Source organism: Furipterus horrens, unplaced genomic scaffold (assembly GCF_987537825.1).
Source record: "Furipterus horrens unplaced genomic scaffold, mFurHor1.1.pri manual_scaffold_8, whole genome shotgun sequence".
In the NCBI taxonomy this organism is placed as follows: domain Eukaryota; kingdom Metazoa; phylum Chordata; class Mammalia; order Chiroptera; family Furipteridae; genus Furipterus; species Furipterus horrens.
This window is the reverse complement of record NW_028327178.1, coordinates 77,710,886-77,729,895: the sequence shown is the minus strand read 5'-3', so window position 1 is coordinate 77,729,895 and position 19,010 is coordinate 77,710,886. Positions and strand designations below refer to the sequence as shown.

The following is a 19,010-nucleotide window of genomic DNA, read 5'->3' as shown; positions in this document are numbered from 1 at the left end:
TGTCTCCTACAGTTTGACAGATTTGTGTTTTGCTTTGCTTCCTGGGCAGGCTCTGGGGGGCAGAGCCCCATGTACTCGTCACTACCTGGCAACCAGTGGTGATCCTGACCTTTTTCACCGTGCTGTGGCACTTTGTGTGGGGGCGGGATTCCAAGATGGATTTCTGCCATTATTCTCCGCTGGGAGACCAAAACCATCCTCCTACCCTCTGGGCCTCACCGTCCGATGCAATGGGGGGCTGCTTTACCCCGCATTAGGGTTGGGAGCTGCCGGCGCTCAACTGCAGCTGGATTGCTCCTCTTGCTGCTCTCCCCGCTGCTACCGCAAACAGCCCCACCCGACCTTTCTGTTCCGGTTCCAACTTCGCACCTCCTACCTGTCCAGGCGAGCACCTCTGGTTTATAACTTCATACATTGGGCTTCCATGTAGTTTTACTTTCTAGAATTTCTGGTTATCTTTTGTTTTGAGGTAGTTGTATTCTTTTCTAGTTGTAGAGGGAGACTGAGCATGTCCGTCTAAGCCTTTATCTTGGCTGAAAGTCAGCATTTTAGTAATTAGTTTATGTGTGCCATGAGATGAAAAAGGTTGAAAATCACTGATCTAGATGATGGCTATCAAGCCCAAAATGAAGAGAATCAAGTCAACTAATGAGATAGTCAGCTACCAAGCAAATGCTTCTATAATAAAAATCAACTCCTGCTTCCAGAAAAATGGAGTAGAGGTACTTTTCCATATTCCTTCCACTAAATACAGCTGAAAACATGGGCATTATATTATATATAAAACAAATATAAGAAAAGTTGGAAAGGTGATTTAGATAAACAATGTGTATTAGAAAAGAAGGCAGGAGACTTTTGGCCAAGATGGAGGCCTAGATAGACATGCTGCATCTCCCTCCACAACTAAGAAGGAATACAACTATCTCAAAACTGGAGACAACCAGAAGTTCCAGAAAATCGAGCTGCATGGAAGTCCAACAAACAAAGATACAAAGAAGAAATACTCATCCAGACAGGTAGGAGGGGCAGAGCTGGGGCGGAGGGGAAGCAGTGTGGTGGTGACAGCATCAACAGCAGCAGCAGACCAGCGGAAAGTGCAGTCACACGTTTTAAAAAGTAGGGAGGGACACCTGGAGAGCGAACCCAGCACCAGACCAGACCATGAAGCTCACAGTTCCAGTTCCAGCACCAGGAAAAATAAAGCCTCATTGCTTCTGACTGTGAAAACCAGTGGGGGTTGGGTGGAGAAAGAAACTGCTGGTCTCTCAGCAGAGTCTGTTCCTTAAAGCGGGCCTCTATGGTCCTAGAATTCCTGCAAACCACCCACTCTGGGAACAATGGCCAGGGCAACAGCTAGAGAGGAGCCAGTCCTACATGGAAGTGGGAGAAGTGCCTGGAAAAGGGGCAAGTGCTGAACAAGCATCATTGTTCCCTCTCAGACCCCTCCCCCACATATAGTGCCACACGTGGTGAAACGGGTCTCCCTGTACTGATGAATACCTAAGTTTCCACCCCTTACAACTTAACAGGTATGACAACTCTACCTAAGACACAAAGGCAAACAAAGGAGCCTGTCAAGATGAGAAGACAGAGAAGTATGGCCCAAAAGAGGGAACGGATCAAGGTTCCAGTGGGAGAACTAAACGACAAGGAGATAGCCAACCTAACAGATGCAGAGTTCAAAACACTGGTGATAAAGATGCTCACAGACTTGACAAATATGCAAACACAAAAGTGAAGAAATGAGGGCTATGCTAAGTAAAATGAAGGAAAACCCACACAAAACCAATGGTGAAGAAAAGGAAACTGGGGTTCAAACCAATGATTTGGAACATAAGTAAGAAATAAACAGTCAACCGGTACAGAATGAGGAAATAAGAATTGAAAAAAATGAGGGGCTTAGGAACCTCTGGGACAAGTTTAAACATCCAAATCATAGGGGTACCAGAAGGAGAAGAGGAAGAGAAAAAAAATTGAAAACTTATGTGAAAAAAATAATGAAGGAAAACTCTCCAAATTTGGTGAAGGAAATAGACATACAAGTCCAGGAAGCACAGAGAGTCCCAAACAAGCTAGACCCAAAGAGGACCACACCAAGACACATCATAATTAAAATGCCAAGGTTAAAGATGAAGAGAGAATCTTAAAAGGAGCAAGAGAAAAGAAGAGAGCTACCTACAAAGAGGTTCCTATAAGACTATCAGCTGATTTCTCAAAAGACACTTTGTGGGGAAAAAGGGACTGGCAGGGAGTATTTAAAGTGATGAAAAGCAAGGACCTACAACCAATATTACTCTCTCCAGCAAAGCTGTCATTTAGAATGGAAGGGCAGATGAAGTGCTTCCCAGACAAGGTATAGCTAAACAAGTTCATCATAACCAAGCCCTTATTATATGAAATGTTAAAAGGATTATTTAAGAATGAGATCAAAACTATGAACATTAAAATGACAACAAACTCACACCTATCAACAACAGCATCTAAAAAATAAAAACAAAAACAAATTAAGCAAACAACTAGAATAGGAACAGAATCATAGGTATGGAGATCATTTGGAGGGTTATCAGCTGAGAGGGGGAATGAGAAGAAATGGTGCAGGGATTAAGAAGCATAATTTGTACGTACAAAATAGGGGGAAGTTAATAATATAGGAAAGGGTAAAACCAAAGAACTTATATGCATGATCCATGGACATGAACTAAGGGAGGTGGCACTGATGGACAGAAAGGGGGTACTGGGCAAAGGGGAGCAAAGGGAAAAGAAATTGGGACAACTGTAACAACATAATCAATAAAATATACTTAAAAAAGAAAAGAAAAGAAGGAAGATCAGTTGGGGACCTTGGGTCATAAGGAACAGCCTGGATATGGGTTCCCTGAGCTTTCCTTTGGCTTCATGTATTCCAGACTGGATACCAGAGAAGCCAGGAACCCAGAAACACCAGTGGACACAGAAACAAAGAGCCCCAAGAAAAGTTCGCTCTCTCGAGCTAACAAATGAGCAAAACAGAAAATTTTTAGATAATAAATGCTCTATTCCAGCCAAATACCTGCTCCAGTGAAGTTCTGGGAAGAGTGTATACCTGCGTCCTCATCAGGCTGTGACAGGCCTCCCAGCATTCCCTCTGCAGAGTGCTGGCAGAGAAGGCTTAGTGGAGACTAAAGACTTGCATCTCCTCAGGGAATTGAGAGCTCCTCCCCTCCCAGCTGGCTTGATGTCAGGAAAGGCCTTGTGGGAGCCTGAATTCCCACTCTCACCAAGTGGTAATGAGGAACTACACCCCTATTGGTGACAATGCAGCCGATTGGAGAACCTGGACTTTTCCACTTCATCTGGCAAGTAATAAGGGGAAACTCCCCTTCTCCCTGCCAGAGCAGTGTCAGAGGAAGCCTGCTAAAACAAGAGTAAATAAGATCTAGAGGTTCATAACATAGTGCTCAGTATGTCCAGGTTTTAATCAAATGCCACTTATATCAAGAACCAGGATGGTGTTAGTTTGAATGACAGGACAATCACCAAATGTTAGGATTACCTGACAAAAATTCTAAAGCAGCTATTATGAAAATGCTTCTATAAGCAATTACAAATATGTTTGAAACAAATGAAAGATAGAAAGTCTCAGCAAAATAAAGATAAAAAGAAAAATCACATAGAAATTTTAGAACTGAAAACCACAATAACCAAAATTAAATCATGTTTTAAGGTAAAACAATAACAAAAAAAAACAATGTAATATTATACATTATAGTATATTGTTAACACGAACTTTATTGTTTTTAGATTTTGTTGTATCCACTTAGAAATCTACTTGGATTTATGATTGTATAAGAGCTATACACATAAGTTCACACCTAATTTTATGTTTGAACATCTAAATTTTTACTTTTTTAATTACTGTTGACATAAATATATTACTTTCAGGTGTACAACATGGTGATTAAACATTTATACAACTTTCAAACATTTATACAACTGATCACCCCAGTAAGCATAGTACCCACTTGATAATCACATGTAGTTATTACAGTATTATTTACTATATTTCATGTGCTATACTTTATATCCCAGTGACCAATATTATAACTGGCAATTTGCACATCTTAATCCCTTCCCATTTGCACCCATTTGCCCAACCCAGCTCTCAGCTGGCAACCAACAACCTGTTCTCTGAGTCTCTGAGTTTGTTTCTGTTTTATTTGTTCACCTATTTTGTTTTTTAGATTGCACATATAAGTGAGATTATATGATAGTTTTCTTTCTCTGCCTGACTTATTTCATTTAGCATAATACCATCTAGGTTCAACCATGTTGTTGCAAATGCCAAAATTTTATTCTTTTGTTATGGCTAAGACATATTCCATTGTATATAGGTACCACAACTTCTATATCCATTCATCTATCAATGGACACTTATGTTGCTTCTATATCTTGGCTATTGTAAATCATACCACAATGAATATAGAGATGCATATCTCTTTTCAAATTAGTGTTTTTGGAGTTCTTTGGATAAATACCCAGAGGTGGATTTGCTGGATCCTTCTTTGTCTCTTGTTCTAGCCTGTTTTAAAGTCAATTTTGTCTGACATAAGTATTGCTAGCCCAGCTTTGTTTGTTTGTTTCCATTTGCGTAAAATATATTTTTACAACACTTTACTTTCAGTCTGTGTGTGTCTTTCGACCTAAAGTAGGTTGCTACTAGACAGCATGTATATACAGGCCTTGTTTTCTTATCCATTCAGCCACCCTATGTCTTTTGACTGGAGCATTTAATCCATTTATATTTAAAATAATTGTTGATAGGTATATAGTTACTGTATTTCATTATTCAATTTTTAATCTTTTCTTCTTCTTCTTAAATAAGTTCCCTTAACATTTCCTATAATACTGACTTCGTACTGATGAACCCCTTTAGCTTTTTCTTGTCTAGGAAGTTCTTTATCTGTCCTTTGAGTCTAAATGAGAGCCTTGCTGGGTAGAGTAATCTTGGTTGTAGGCCCTTGCTTTTCATCAATTTGAATAAAATTGAATATTTTATGCCAATCCCTTCTGGCCTGAAAAGTTGTCGTTGAGAAATCAGCTGACAGTCTTACAGGAGTATCTCAGTAGGTAACTGCTTCTTTTAAGATTCTTTGTCTCTAATCTTTGATATTTTAATTATGATGTGTCTTGGTGTGGGTCTCTTTGGGTTCATCTTGTTTGGGACTCTCTGAGCTTCCTGGACTTGTATGTGTATTTCCTTTGCCAGGTTAGGAGAGTTTTCCACCATGATTTCTTCAAATAGATTTTCAATTCCTTTCTCTCTCTCTCTTCCTTCTGGCACCCTTATGATGCAAATATTGGTATGCCTGATGTTGTCCCAGAGGCCTTTTAAACTATTCTTATTAAAACATTTTGTTTTCTTTTTGCTGTTATAATTTGGCATTTTTCTCTACCTTTTCTTCTAAATTGCTGACTTAATCTTCTGCTTTGTCTACTATTATTGTCTGTAATATAGTTTTCATTTTATTTATTGTATTCTTCATTTTCAGATGGTTCTTTTTTATGCTTTCTATCTCCATTTTTATGTTTTCTGTTTATTGAAGTTCTCACTGAAATAATCTATTCTTTCCCTAAGTTAATTAAGCATCCTTATAACCAGGGTTTTAAACTCTGCATCTGGTTGATTGCTTGTCACCATTTTGTTTAGTTCTTTTTTTTTTTTTAAGTTTTGTTATGTTCTTGCATTTGAGACATGTTTCTTTGTCTCCTCATTTTGGCTGCCTCCCTGTGTTTTGTGTCTGTGTATTAGGTAGACCTACCATGTCTCCTGGTCTTGGTAGAGTGGCCTTATTATTTCATGTCCTGTGGGGACCAGTGACACAGTCCCCTTGTCACTAGAGCTGGGTGCTCCAGGAGTGTCCCTTGCATGGGTTGTTTGTGTCCTCCTGTTGTAGTTCAGCCTTGATTGCTGTTGGCATTTCAATGAGAGGAATTGACTCTCAGGCTGACTGTTTGTGGAGACTGGCTGTGACTACAGCAAGGAAGCTATTGTGCAGAGGCTGATCCCACGGAGAAGGACTCACTTTAGTGGGGCTCTGGTGCTGGTCAAGTCTGCCTTTTGGGTATGTCACTTGTGGAGGTGGTTGGGTGGTGTTCTTGAGTGGTCTGAAGCTGACCACTTCATGCGTTGTTCTTAGCCCTTTCAAGAGGATCTCAGTTACAGGCCAAAATCAGCCACTGCCTATGCCCAGCCTGGCAACACCTGGTATGAACTACAAAATGATCTGCAGATGGTTGCCACTTGTGCTGGGCTTGGAGGAGCCTGAGAGAGGCTGAGCTGTAAACAGAAGCCAGCTGCCACCAGTGCCAGACAGGGGGCCACTTACCAAGAGGTATGGGGCGTGCTGCAGCCCAGATGCTACTTGTTTGGGATTTGTGAACCTTTGAGAAGTTTTAGTCAAGTCCATGGAACAAGCTGAGACATGGTATTTGAACGGAAAACCCACTGGATGCAGCTTAGTTGGTCCCCAAAATTGGATGGGATGGGGTCTCAGGGAATCACCAGAGCGGGGTGAATGGTGTTAGCCAGGTTGATGGAGACTCAGACTTTGTGCCCATCTGTGCGTGTAGGCTGTGTGGGGTGAGGGCTAAACAAAGGAACTACGTGGCAGAAAAGACTTACCCTTTCAGCCCTCGCCCTGAAGCCAGGGGACTTAATTATTCCCCAAATGTCCCTGGTGCTTTTTGAGCTGCTTGCTGTTCCAGTACTGGAGCCCAGAGAGAGTGAGTACATCAGCCAAAACCCCCCTACTTTCCACAGCCAGCAGTGATGAGGACTTCTCTTCCTGGCACTGGGGCTCTGAGCTGGAGCGTCTGATGTGCAGCTGGAACCCCTCGCTCCTGGGGAAACTCTGAAGCTGAGATAACCCTGCTTTTTAACTGCCACACCAGGAGGGTGGGGCCAGCTTGTTTGAGTCTCCACCCCTTGTAACAATCTCAACATGGTTTCTTCTGTATATTTTCAGTTATAGGAGTTCTTGTTCAACTATATTTTAGGCAGTTCTCAATGACAGTTGTTCCACAGTTTAGTTTTAATTTTAATGTGATCATGGGAGGAGACGAACACAGTGTTTCCCTACTCGATCTTGGTTTCTACATTTTTAAGTGGCATTATTTTAAAATACATGGAAAAAATGTTTGGAAAAACTGGGAATGATCACCCAGGAAAAGTGAAGAATCTGATAAAACATGATATTCAATTCCAGTACTTATTCCTAAATTATTTTCTATTCTTAACAACTTGAGATATAATTTACATATTATACCATACAATTCTCCCATTTAAAGTGTACGGTTCAATGGCTTTTAGCAAATTCAGAGTCATGCGTTTGGCACCACAATCAATTTAAGCACATTTTCACTAATTCTAAAAACCCCTACATAATCCTTATTTATCACCCTTCAACTATACCGTCACCCATTCCTTCTAGCCCTAGGGAGATACTAAGTACATTCTATCTTTATAGATTTACCTGTACTAAAAACTTCAAAAAGATGGAATTCTACAACATGTGGTCCTTTGTCACTGGCTTCTTTCACATAGCATAATGTTATTTGAAGTTCATCCATGTTGTAACATTTATCAGTATTTACTACTTTTTATCATCAAATAATACTTCATTATATGGATCTACTATATTTTTAAACCTGTTTATCAGTTGATGGACATTAGGGTTGTTTCAACTTTGGGGATATGATTAATGCTGCTGTGAACATTCATCTATGTTTTTGTGTGGACATGTTTTCATTTCTCTTGGGTCTATACCTAGGAGAAAAGAACTCAATGTTTAGCAAGAGAAAAAACTCAATGACTCAAAGTTTAACTGTTTGAGGAACAGCATGACTATTCTGAAGGGGTTGCACCTCAAAGAAAAAAGTTGGGAAGTGTCCCCTTCTCTTCTATTTTTTGGGAAAGTTTGTGAGAATTAGTATTAATTCTTATATAAATGTTTGGTACTGGACTTCCTTCCTGGAAAGCTTTTTGATCACTAATTTAATCTCTTGTTACAAGTCTGTTCAGATTTCCTATTTCTTTTTGAGTCAGTTGTGGTAGTTTGTATCTTTCTAGAAATCAATGTCATCCCTTTATAGTCTTTTTATTTCTGTAAACTCAGTGGCATTATCTCCTCTTTTGTGTATGATTTCATTAATTTGAGTCTTCTCTTTCTTCTTGGCTCAACTAACAATTTATCAATATTTAAAATCTTTTTGAAGAGTCAACTTTGGTTTTACTGATTTCCTTGATTATCTTTCTATTCTCTATTTAATTGATTATTGTTATTTTCTTCCTATACTTGTTTTGGGTGTAGTATGTTCTTCTTTTCCAGCATCTTAAAATGAAATGTTTGGTTGTTGATTTTTGAGATCTTTCTTCTTTTTCAATGTAGGTACTTACAACTATAAATTTCCCTCTAAATACTGCTTTAGCTGCATCCCATAAGTTTTGCTATGTTATGTCTTCATTTTCTGTGCTTTTCTCTTTGATTAAATAACTAATTTGATTAAATAGCTTAATTCAATTTATTTCAGTTAGTAATTTCTAATATTACTCTTGTAATTAAAGAACATACTTTGTATGACTTTAATCTTTTAAAATTTACTGACGTTTGTGGTATAACCTAGCATAAGATCCATCCTGGAGAATGCTTCATGTGCACTTAAGAAGAACATATATTTTGCTGTTGTTGGGTAGAGTGTTCTTTAGGTATACCTTGTCTTTAGTGTTAAGTCTTTTATTTCCTTACTGATCATCTGTCTAGTTACTCTAGCCAAAAAGTGAGGCATTGAAATCTCTATTATTGTTTGTTTATTCCTTCCCTCAGTAGTATCAGTCTTTACTTTATGTATTTTGGGGCAACACTGCTGCATGTACATATGTTTGTAATTGTTATAAATTCCTGCTGGCTCTTATCACTATAAAATGCTCCTCTTTATCTCTAGTAATATACTGTGTTTTTAAGTCTATTCATCTGATATTAGTAAACCCACTCTATTTTTCTTATGGTTGCAGTTTGCATAATATATCTTGTTCCATCCTTTTATTTTCAAGCTTTTTGTACATTTAACCAAATTGTGTCTCCTATTGACCACATGTAATTGGAGTTTATTTTTAAATCCAATTTGATCATCTCAGGCTTTTCATTGGGTGGCTTTATCGATTCACATCTGTGATGGTTAATTTTATGTGTCAACTTGGAGGGTATTTTGGTTATTAACATTTAAATTAGTGAACACTGAGTAAAGGATGTTGCCCACCATAATGCACGTAGACAATTGGTTGAAATCTTAAATAATACAAAACTCTCCAGGAGACTTTCTTCAGACTTCATATGCACTCTTGACTTTCCTGGGTCGCCAAACTGCTGGCCTTCAAACTACTGCATAATTAGGTTTCCTGGGTCTCAAGCTTACTGGCCTAACTTGAAGATTGGGACTGGCCAGGTTCCATAATTATGTGAGCCAGTTCCATATAGAAAAATTATATCTGTATCTATATCTATACACATATTCACCCATCCTACTGGTTCTATTTATCTGGAGAATTTTTCCCAATACATACAACATCTAATATTACTATTAATATAGTTAAATTTAGATCTACTATTTAATGTTTTGTTTTCTGTGTGATGTTTTTGTTCTATTTTTTTCTATTTTGTTCCTCTATTCCTCTTTTACTCTTTTATTTTTGCATTAAGTGTAATTTAATTCCTTCAATGAATTTTTAAACTATTTACTTAGTTATTTCCTTGGTACTTTAGGGCTTACCACTTTTACCTTAATTTATCAGAATCAACTTTAGATTTATACTGACACAATTCCTGCAAAAGCTAGAAATGTTACTCCTAATATGGCTCTATTCACTCTTCTCCCTTTTTCTGCTACTGTTGTCATATATATTACAGATGTTACAAATGCAAAAACACAGCATTATTTTATGTCACTTAAAGAAGCTGAGATAAGGAGAGCAAGTATATATTTGCTGGTTTGTTATATTTACTTTCCCCCAGCCAATGTCCAGCAAGGAAATGTGGATTCTTCTTCTTACAATCTCAGAGTACTGAATCCTGCCAACAGCCTGAATGACCTGGAACCAAATCCTCCCCTAGCACCTCACAAAAGGAATGAAGCCTTGCCAACACCTCAGTTGTGGCCTTGTGGGAACTGCAGCAGAGAAACTGACTCTGGGGCAGGGTGTACTGATAGGTTTTGAGCGAGGAGCATGGAGAACAAACTCCATCTGCCTAGACAAGTTAACTGTGGGGCAAGAACAAAGACAGGGAGACCAGTGAGGACACTGTCTTAATAACTCAGGTAAGAGACGGTGAAAAGTGGTTGAATTCAGGATACATTTTAAAAGAGGGCTGATAGCATTTGTTGATGGATTGGTTGTAAAATAGGAAGTAAAGCAGATTCAAGGATATCAGGTTGGTGGGCCCCAATGAGCCCTGTCTTTGTGTTCATGCTCTTATGTAGTCCCCTTCTTTTGAATATGGGCTAAGCCAGGTGACCTGATTTAAGCAATAAATGCAGCAGAAGTGATGCTGGGCCAGTTCTGAACCTAAACCTTAAAAAAATGTGACAGTTTTTGCTTCTGTGTTCCTGGGAAACTTGGGTCACCATGTCCAGTGGAAGAGGCAGCATGGAAAGACCATGCAGAGAGGCCATATGCAGAGGGGGAGGCCTGAGCCTGCAGGGAGGGAGAGAGCAGCCCAGACAGCTCCCTGCCCCCACTGCTGAATGCACACACCAGTGATATCAGCAAGGACAGCAGAACAACCACTAACTGAGGCCAAGCCTAGTTGATAGAATTGTTAGCAAATCACAGTTGTTGTTTAAGCTGCTAAGTTTTGGAGCAGTTTGTTATACAGCAATAGATATACAAAAAAATGATCTCAAGAATTTTGGTCTCAGCACCCAGAATAATGGAGTTACCATCAAGCAAATAGAGAAGATTGCTTGTTAACAGGTTCGAGGGAAGGACTTGGGTGGACAAGTTAAAATCTTACTACTTCAAAATGGAAAAGAACAATGTTTTTCTTAATATATTAGAAGAAGATTTTCTATTTCTTAAAGAATTGTTGGATTTTCTAAGACCAGAAAAGGCTATTTAGGAGCACCATTTTTTTTTTTTTTTAAATCCTCACCCAAGGACATTTTTTTCATTGCTTTTAGAGAGGAAGGGAGAGAGAGAAAAGCATCCATGTGAGAGAGAAGCACTGGTCAGTTGATCAGTTACCTCCTGTACATGCCCAAACCAGGGATCAGATATCAAACCTGTATTCTAGGTATGTGCCCTGACTTAAAATCAAACACACAACCCTTTGTTTATGGGGAAAAGCTCCAACCAACTGAGCCACATCACCCAGCGCAAGAGCAACTCTGGATCTCCAACATAAGAGCAACAGCAGAGGTTAAAGGAATTGTTTGGATTTTTTCTTCTTTACAACGCCTTAAATTCTGTTGACAATAAGTGGAATTCCCGTAGCAATTCAAGGCAGAGAAACTGTTGCCCAGTTTTTCTGGCTTTGCCACTGTGGTTTCAGTGCTTCACAGACTCTACCATGTAAAGAAGAAACCACCATGCTTGCTTTCCCTCCCGCTTTCCACAGTTGGTCACGAAGAACCACCTTGGGCTTGGCTGATGGGCTTCTGGAAGCTGAGAGCACAGCCTTGGAAGGAGGCCCTTGCCAGTTTCAGATTTAATCCTTCCTGTGGCCATACACTTTAGAGACAGCAGCGTGTGGAAAAGAAAAACTGCCTGGTCAATTTGGTCAGCCTGTGGGTCTCTGATGATAGACATCTGGGTTAATACTTTCTGAACGTGAACCCAAATTGAGTGTTGAGGAAAAGCAGTGTATTCCTTAAGAATTCTTAACATCCCAGAACAAATATTAATGTAAAAGGATTATTTTTATGTTGCCAAACTCCTAGTGACACATTCCCACCTGTAGCTCACTACATTCACCCACCCACACCTATTCCCCTGCTTCATCAGTGCTTGGGTAAGGTTTAGAAGAGAGCTAAAGTGAAGCAAATGCATCATGTACACAAAGGTTCATTTTTTCTGGGTTCAACCTTTCCTTGGGCCAGTGCCTTCCACGCATTGCTCCTCTGTAGGTCCTCCACCCCACTCCCAAGCACTGAGGCCTTAAGTCAGACAGACATGCACTTCCTGGCACAAAGGAAGTCTCAAATTTCAAGCAATTGTAGGGTTTATATCAGAACAAAGTTGATGTGTTTGACTTAATAAACATTTTGTTTTAAGAAAAAGTGTTGGGAGGCATTAAAATTTTTTAACCATAAAATTATGTTATGGATAGCCAGGTGTGAGAAATGACATTCAGGAAATGGGAACTGTATGAGGTTGTCATAGGATGGTCATCATGTAGATATGTTTATGACATGGGGACACTGGCAAACTCTGTTTAGGTCTCTTCAAATCTCAGTCATAACATATCTCTCTGGCTATGGTTTCTTCCAACTTCCATTACCACAATTCCAGTCATTGCTAAGGTGTCCATCAACCCTTCCTGGACTGCTGCAGTCCAGCTTCTGTTTATTCACTAACTCCTTAAAAGTGTTTGCTTGTCTCTAGCAGTCTTGGTGCCTGTCAATACTGACTTAAGTGGTAAACCTCCACTTTTGTGTCAGATGTTATGGATGAAAATAGTTCATTGGGAACACAAGGCAGGAAGGAAGGCCCCAGTGGGTATAGAAGCGGATGGATGGGTCCATGCTCTGTAGGAGTGGGTATAAAGGCCCATCAAGGCCTTGTGGCCAAGAGCATATGGAAGGGAAAGTTTCTAAGTTTCAAGTCCCCCAGAAGTAACCCTGAAACAAGGAGTGAAGTACAGTAGTTCATTTGGTAGATGATTCTGTTACAGATGGGGAGAGGGAGACCAGAGTCAACAGGCTCTCTCCCCCTTCTTGGTTCTTGTCTTGCTCACAAGAAAATAATTCAAGCAAGGGAAAATCATGTATAGTGGAAATGAGAGAGTTAAGTTTATTTATGAAATACATGCAAGTACAAAACTTCAAGCAGGCACCGGGCTAGTCTAAGTGCCCCACATATAGAGGAAATAAAATTGTTAGTAAGTTTGTTACTAAGTTTATTTTATACACTTGAGCCAAGGCTACAAGTGGGTACCCAGTTAATCTAAATATGCTGGCCATTGGGGTTCAGGGGCTATATACCTTAGTAGCTTCCAGATACCCCTCCTTCTCCGCCTTGGGAATAATATACAGTTACAAAGGCTTTCTTTCTGTTAGTAAAGGCTCTTTATCTTAGTGAAATTGTTACAGAAGCTCCCTTTCCCAGCATAGAATCTCAAGGACTGACCCCCACCCCCCTTCCTATATGATTCCTGCTTGTGACATTCAGGACACCTTAGCAAGATTGCTAAGAAGCCTCTTTTCTCAGCACAGGTTCAAGGACTCTCCCCTCCTCCTGTGCTATTTTGCTTGCAATGCTCAGGACACCCAGTGGTCTTATCAAACTGAGCTCAGGGCTGCTAATTGGTGAGACATGTCTTCCTTTTGCTTCTAGCCTCCTATGTTAAATTGCAATGGTGAGTGCCCTGTGTTTATTTCCCCACTGGCTGCTCATTCTTAGCTGCTACCTAATAATTCCAGGAAACACAGGTAGGGAAATTGAGAAGGGCATAGGGAAGAGAAAAAGGTGCATTAATCACCATCAACTACTACAGCAGGTAACTAAAGCTTAATTCCTGCAGGAAATATCTCAAAAACAATATGAAACACATACCTCAGAATTATCTCACCGAAGGAGCAAGGGGGCAGTATTTTTATACACCAGCTTCTATCACCTCTTCAGAGGTGCAGATATTTGGGGCTCTTTGGAGCAGAAGACCCACAGGCAATGACAATGGTCTGTTCCAGGACACTGTCAAACTGGCTTTCATTGGCTAAGACCTTCCACAGTGCTCACTGTATGAATCTATGGCCTGAAAAAAATGGATGCTGATTGTACTGTAAGGACTGTGATGGATTTTCACAAGTTTTAGGATAAAATATATGTATTCAATAGCATCAGTGAACCAGCATTATATGGAGAAGCAGCAAATGAGGTATTAGATAACCCTATAGGCCTAGACATCTTTCCACAGTATTAAGTGAAAATTGAAAGTTATGAAACTCTGTTTGAGGGTTCAATATAACCCCATTTATGTGTTAAAAACACAGAAAATTTATGCATAAAGAATCTATAAGGATATAAGCCTAAGTGTTATTAATTGCTGTTTTTAGAGAAATGAGGTTTTAAGTTCATTTTTTTTCTTATCTTCAGACTTCTTATAAGTATGGATTGTTTTCATATCAATGACCAGATTTTTAAAAAAATTCCATACAACCTCAGGACTCAAGAATAATTCTAGCACTTTTCTAAATCTTCCCTTCTTCACTCCCTCCTTTCCTCCCTCACACCCTCCACCCAATACTTCCACACAGAGCAACCCTGCTTGGCTGCAGTTAGCCGGCACGCAGCGCCACCGCCCTCACCCACGGGAGAAAATGAGAAATCGGGCACAAAAGGCTTTGAGCAGCCAAGAGAGACGTCCCCGTATCCAGGAGCTTAAATTCTTTCATTTTGTTCACAGACAGGCACCAGACTAGCATTTAGGACTTGTTTATATGTACTCTGTACATAATTCTGACATTGATATCTGAGTTCAAGTTCACATTTAAAAGCAGCAGTTAAACAATGAGGCAGGGCCTGATCATAGGCAGACATAGGAGGTAGGATAAGTGGCAGAGCTGACAAGAGAGGGGGACAGAGCCTGGACACAGCTGCCACATGTGCTGTCAGAACAGGCACTCCGGGTCCCCTCTGCCTCCTCACCAGATCTGAAGACACTCATTTCAAAACTCCAAGCAGGATCACAGTGATGACCCTGAGGAATCCGGAACAGACTTACTTACACCCAAGAGAACCAAACATCCAATGTTCAGGACTTAAAAAGAAATAGAATATAGGCAATACAGCTAAGACCCTCCACACTATAAGTGGGCATCTTAAAATACAGCGTCAGAATCAGGTAATATAAGCTAGACAGGACATGAAGTCATTTTCTCATCTGTTTCTACCTTTTCTACTTTTGTGTAAAATGAAGTTGATTTTATATTTGCCAGTATCCTATGGTTACATGATCTGTTCATTAACATCTGATATTATAATGAAGGAACTTATACTATCCATTATGTTTTTGCTTCATGATTCTGAATGTTACATTTTTCTCCCCTTCCTGGTTTCACAGTATTTCTTAAATTAAAAAAAAAAGAAAAGAAAGAAACTGGAGAATAAAGTCTTAACAAACTATTATGGAGCCATGCTCCTTTATACTGACCAGTTTTTAAACTCTTCTTAAAAGGGGTCTTTAACAAGCCCAAACTTTTAAATATGAATGGAATAAAGTCAAAAGGAGATGAAAGACACAGCATTCCTAGTGAAATAGGTCAGATGCTTTTCAGACTGCTAAGTGTCCTGATAGTTTTACGTGATCCAATCCAGTTCCTAAAAAAACCCTGCCAACAGGTAACAGGTCTTTGAAAGCTTTTGAAGCCAAAGGCTCCCCACCAGCCAGCCCATCTCTCACTAAGTTCCCAGCCTCATTAAGAATGAGAAACAGATACCACGGCACCAACCTGTCTAGGGAGCACAGCGAGACAAATGTAATTGCCTGTACAAGGAATATAAGTCAGCGACTCCCAAATCATTCATATTTACACCCACTCCATTTTGGTTGTCTTTCCTTTATAATTTGGCCATATATCGATGTCAAGTATATAATTTCATCTGGGGCTTTATCAGTTACCGCCCAAAGCCATGATTATATGGTGCAGGGAACTTCCTCCCCCTGAGTAAGTCTATCTTTAGTAGCTTCTTGATAGCCACTTCTTACACAGAAAATCAAAAGGAAAGTCTTGGTTTTCTTATGTGGCTCCAGAATCACTAAATATAACATTCAGAAGCATTTATCAACTTCAGTTTTTGAGTTTTCAACTGCTACTACGTTTTTTCAAAGTAAAGCGTTATTTCTTCCCATTGTTATTTTTATCAAGCTGCAACAGATATTGTAGGGATTTCTGTTATTGACCATTCAATCACGTACTAAGTTCAACTTTTACCTGGCTAGTGTCCAACCTAACCACACAAACAAAAGACTGGATTTTGAACAATAAGAATCACAGCAAGAAGTCTAAAGGTATGATTTCTGGAAAAGTAACTTTTTACAAACCAAATAAAAATTGGCTAACCAATCTAGGATTCAAAAGATAATTTATTAATCTGAGAAGAGGAGTCACACATTATACCCAGTAATATGCTTCTTTTATTTTCGTGCCTTTACCTTAAAAATATATTTAAACAAGAAACAAAGATAATATTGAATTTTCCCATAAATTTTGCTTTCTTATTTACAGTGTTACATTGTAAATAACATTCCATTATACACAAATTAAGGACTGTGCATTACTGTGTGTTCTCTTTACATATTCTTCCATCATACAGTACACACAGCTCAAAGCTATGCAGTATTTAAGCTTAGAGAGGCTTAAGTAAAGAAGTACAAACTTTATCAATAAGACTATTATTTAAAAAGGTTCTGACCTTAATTCTCTGCTAGATTGTTTCACTGAAACCATTCTCTGTTAAAAAAAAAAAAAAATGCCCCATATGAGGGATGAGAAAAACAGTTTAAGTTATCACAGGATTCACTTAAACTGGTTAACAAATAAAAACACCTTTTTATTTATTACTGCTATTAAATGGAGCACTACCACTGTCAAATCACTTAAACAAGTAGATTTACTCTTAAATTCAGATACATTACATCAATGACAGCTGGTACCTCTTCATGAAATAAAAAATGTTTTCTGCAACTTTAGGTTTAACTTGTAAACAGTTAAAGCACACATTTTGTAAATATGATTTAACCATTCCTGGTCTTAAGTTACACAATAAGGAGAAGTTTCTATTTCATCAAGGGAGAAGCAAGCACGCTTGCGCACACGCATTCAGTCCCACTCACCCACAAAGGCCTGCATGTCACGAAGCACTAACTACAGCAGCACAAGTGTCGCCAACGGTGCACGAGGCTGCAATAGGAATTATAAAATGAAGACAATAAAACATCCGACTTCAGTTGAAACACCAGAAGTTCAGGTTCTGAAATGCCTTTCAGGTGCTTCATACTCATTCTTAAGGTTTAGTTCACTGGGCTCTCCAAGCGGCAAACTCCACCTTCGATTGCCACGGACTGTCCTGCCACCGCACCGGGAGGGAGTCTGGAAATATGAGTCTGCAGAGAGGGAAACAAGAGAACATCAGAAGTGCCTGCTATGTCCCTTCATGCCTGACAAAGGTGGAGGCAACACCACAGTGTCATGGCTTCTCTGGCTTCTGAGCATCTACAGACCATAATGGTGGTCACCTTTAGGTGTTGAGAGATCCTGCTTGTTCAGATCCCTCAGGGAGTGTTTTCTGAACATCTCTACATCTAAGCGCAGCACTAGCAACTTGAGATACAGAGCGATCAAGATGCCCAAGGCCCCTGACAGCACAGAACTTACAACTTAGTCATATTCAGAATAGCAGTGGTTTTAATGCCAACTATATTGATCATATTCCAGTTCTCTGAAAACTAATAATTTATATATTTTGTCCTCTGAACATTCAAAGCAGCTAAGAATACCTGCTTCATGTTTATACTTACAACTTATTACTTAAAGGATTTGAATAGCTTACAAAAATTTATATAATTCAGTGATGTAAACCAAGTGAGCTGGTTTAGCTCAGTGGATTCTGGCTGGTTTAGCTCAGTGGATTGAGCGTCGGCCTGCGAGCTAAGTGTCGCTGGTTCGATCTTCCAGTCAGGGTACATCAGAGAAGGAAAACTCTGACTCCAAAAAACCTCCGCTGCCTTGCGGCATACCTCTTCAGGGGAAAGGCTAAGGGAGTAAACCCTGACAGAAAATCCGGAGCCGGAGTCCCTAAGGCGGTTTGACGTTGTAGTCAACACCGGCAACTCCTGCGGCGCACCTGAAGCCAAGCTCTATTGACTCCGTCTTTCCCTTGGACCCTTCAGCTGCGAAGAGAGGGGGGGTCTGCTGCATGGGCAACAGCAGACCCTCCATATCACCCTGCCCAGGCTCTGTAGCTTCATCGCAAGATGTCGATTCAACACGGGAGGAGACAGATACCATGTCACTCCCGAGTCGGACTGCACAGCCATTCTCGGCGGTGCAGATAGACTCTTAAGAAGCTACACCATCATCTCTCGAGATGGACGGCTGCCGACGACGAGAAACCAAGTGAGGCAATGAGGAAAAAGAAAAGTAAGATGTTTACAAAATAAGGTGAAGACTGGCATGAGGTTAACACTCAAAATCTAGCCCAAGTTCTATACCTGTGCTAGAGGCAGACCGCTGCCCTGTCTCTCAGCTTTCTAGTGGCTACAACTGATAGGCGTGTCATGTGGTGCAAAGGATCACGGCAAACCAACTGCTCAGAGAACAACTACTCCTAGTACCGAGGTCAGGGACCCATTTCGCTTACAGGGCTTCATATACAGTAAGTACCATGTTTAGTGGATCAGTTGTGTAACAGGAAGCTTTGTAGAGCTGAATGTTACATTACTCAAAGGAAGCTGGCCGTGTGTGGACACCCCCACAGGGGTTTGGACGTCAGCAGCCAGGAATTCCTTTTTTGATGATCCTGCTTAATCCAGGGATAGATAAATATCAGGAGATTCTAAGAAGAACAGAGGGGCTGCATATCCTTTAGGTAATCCTCCCTAATTCTGTTTCTCTAAACAAGCTTTTCCTAGGGACTGAAGTGAGGTGAGTTCAAGCCCTGGGTGAGTTGTTAGATGCAGTTGGTGAGGTGGCCAAGCTTTGGGTGGGACTGATGTCCTCACATGCAACCAAACATGAAGCAAGCATATGTTTTAGACAGG

At 40.0% G+C, this 19,010-nt stretch overlaps 1 protein-coding gene across 5 annotated transcripts in view; it reads right to left on the bottom strand.

The window, feature by feature from the left end:
- Positions 1-16,338: 16,338 nt before the first annotated feature.
- TASP1 (taspase 1) overlaps positions 16,339-19,010 on the bottom strand; it is a 350,594-nt gene continuing 347,922 nt past the window's right edge. For all 5 annotated transcript variants that reach the window (XM_090285208.1, XM_090285209.1, XM_090285204.1 and 2 more), the window contains one exon: positions 16,339-17,354. In XM_090285208.1, the coding sequence (XP_090141334.1) occupies positions 17,267-17,354 (88 nt within the window). In that variant the 3' untranslated portion in view covers positions 16,339-17,266. The remainder of the gene's footprint in view (positions 17,355-19,010) is intronic.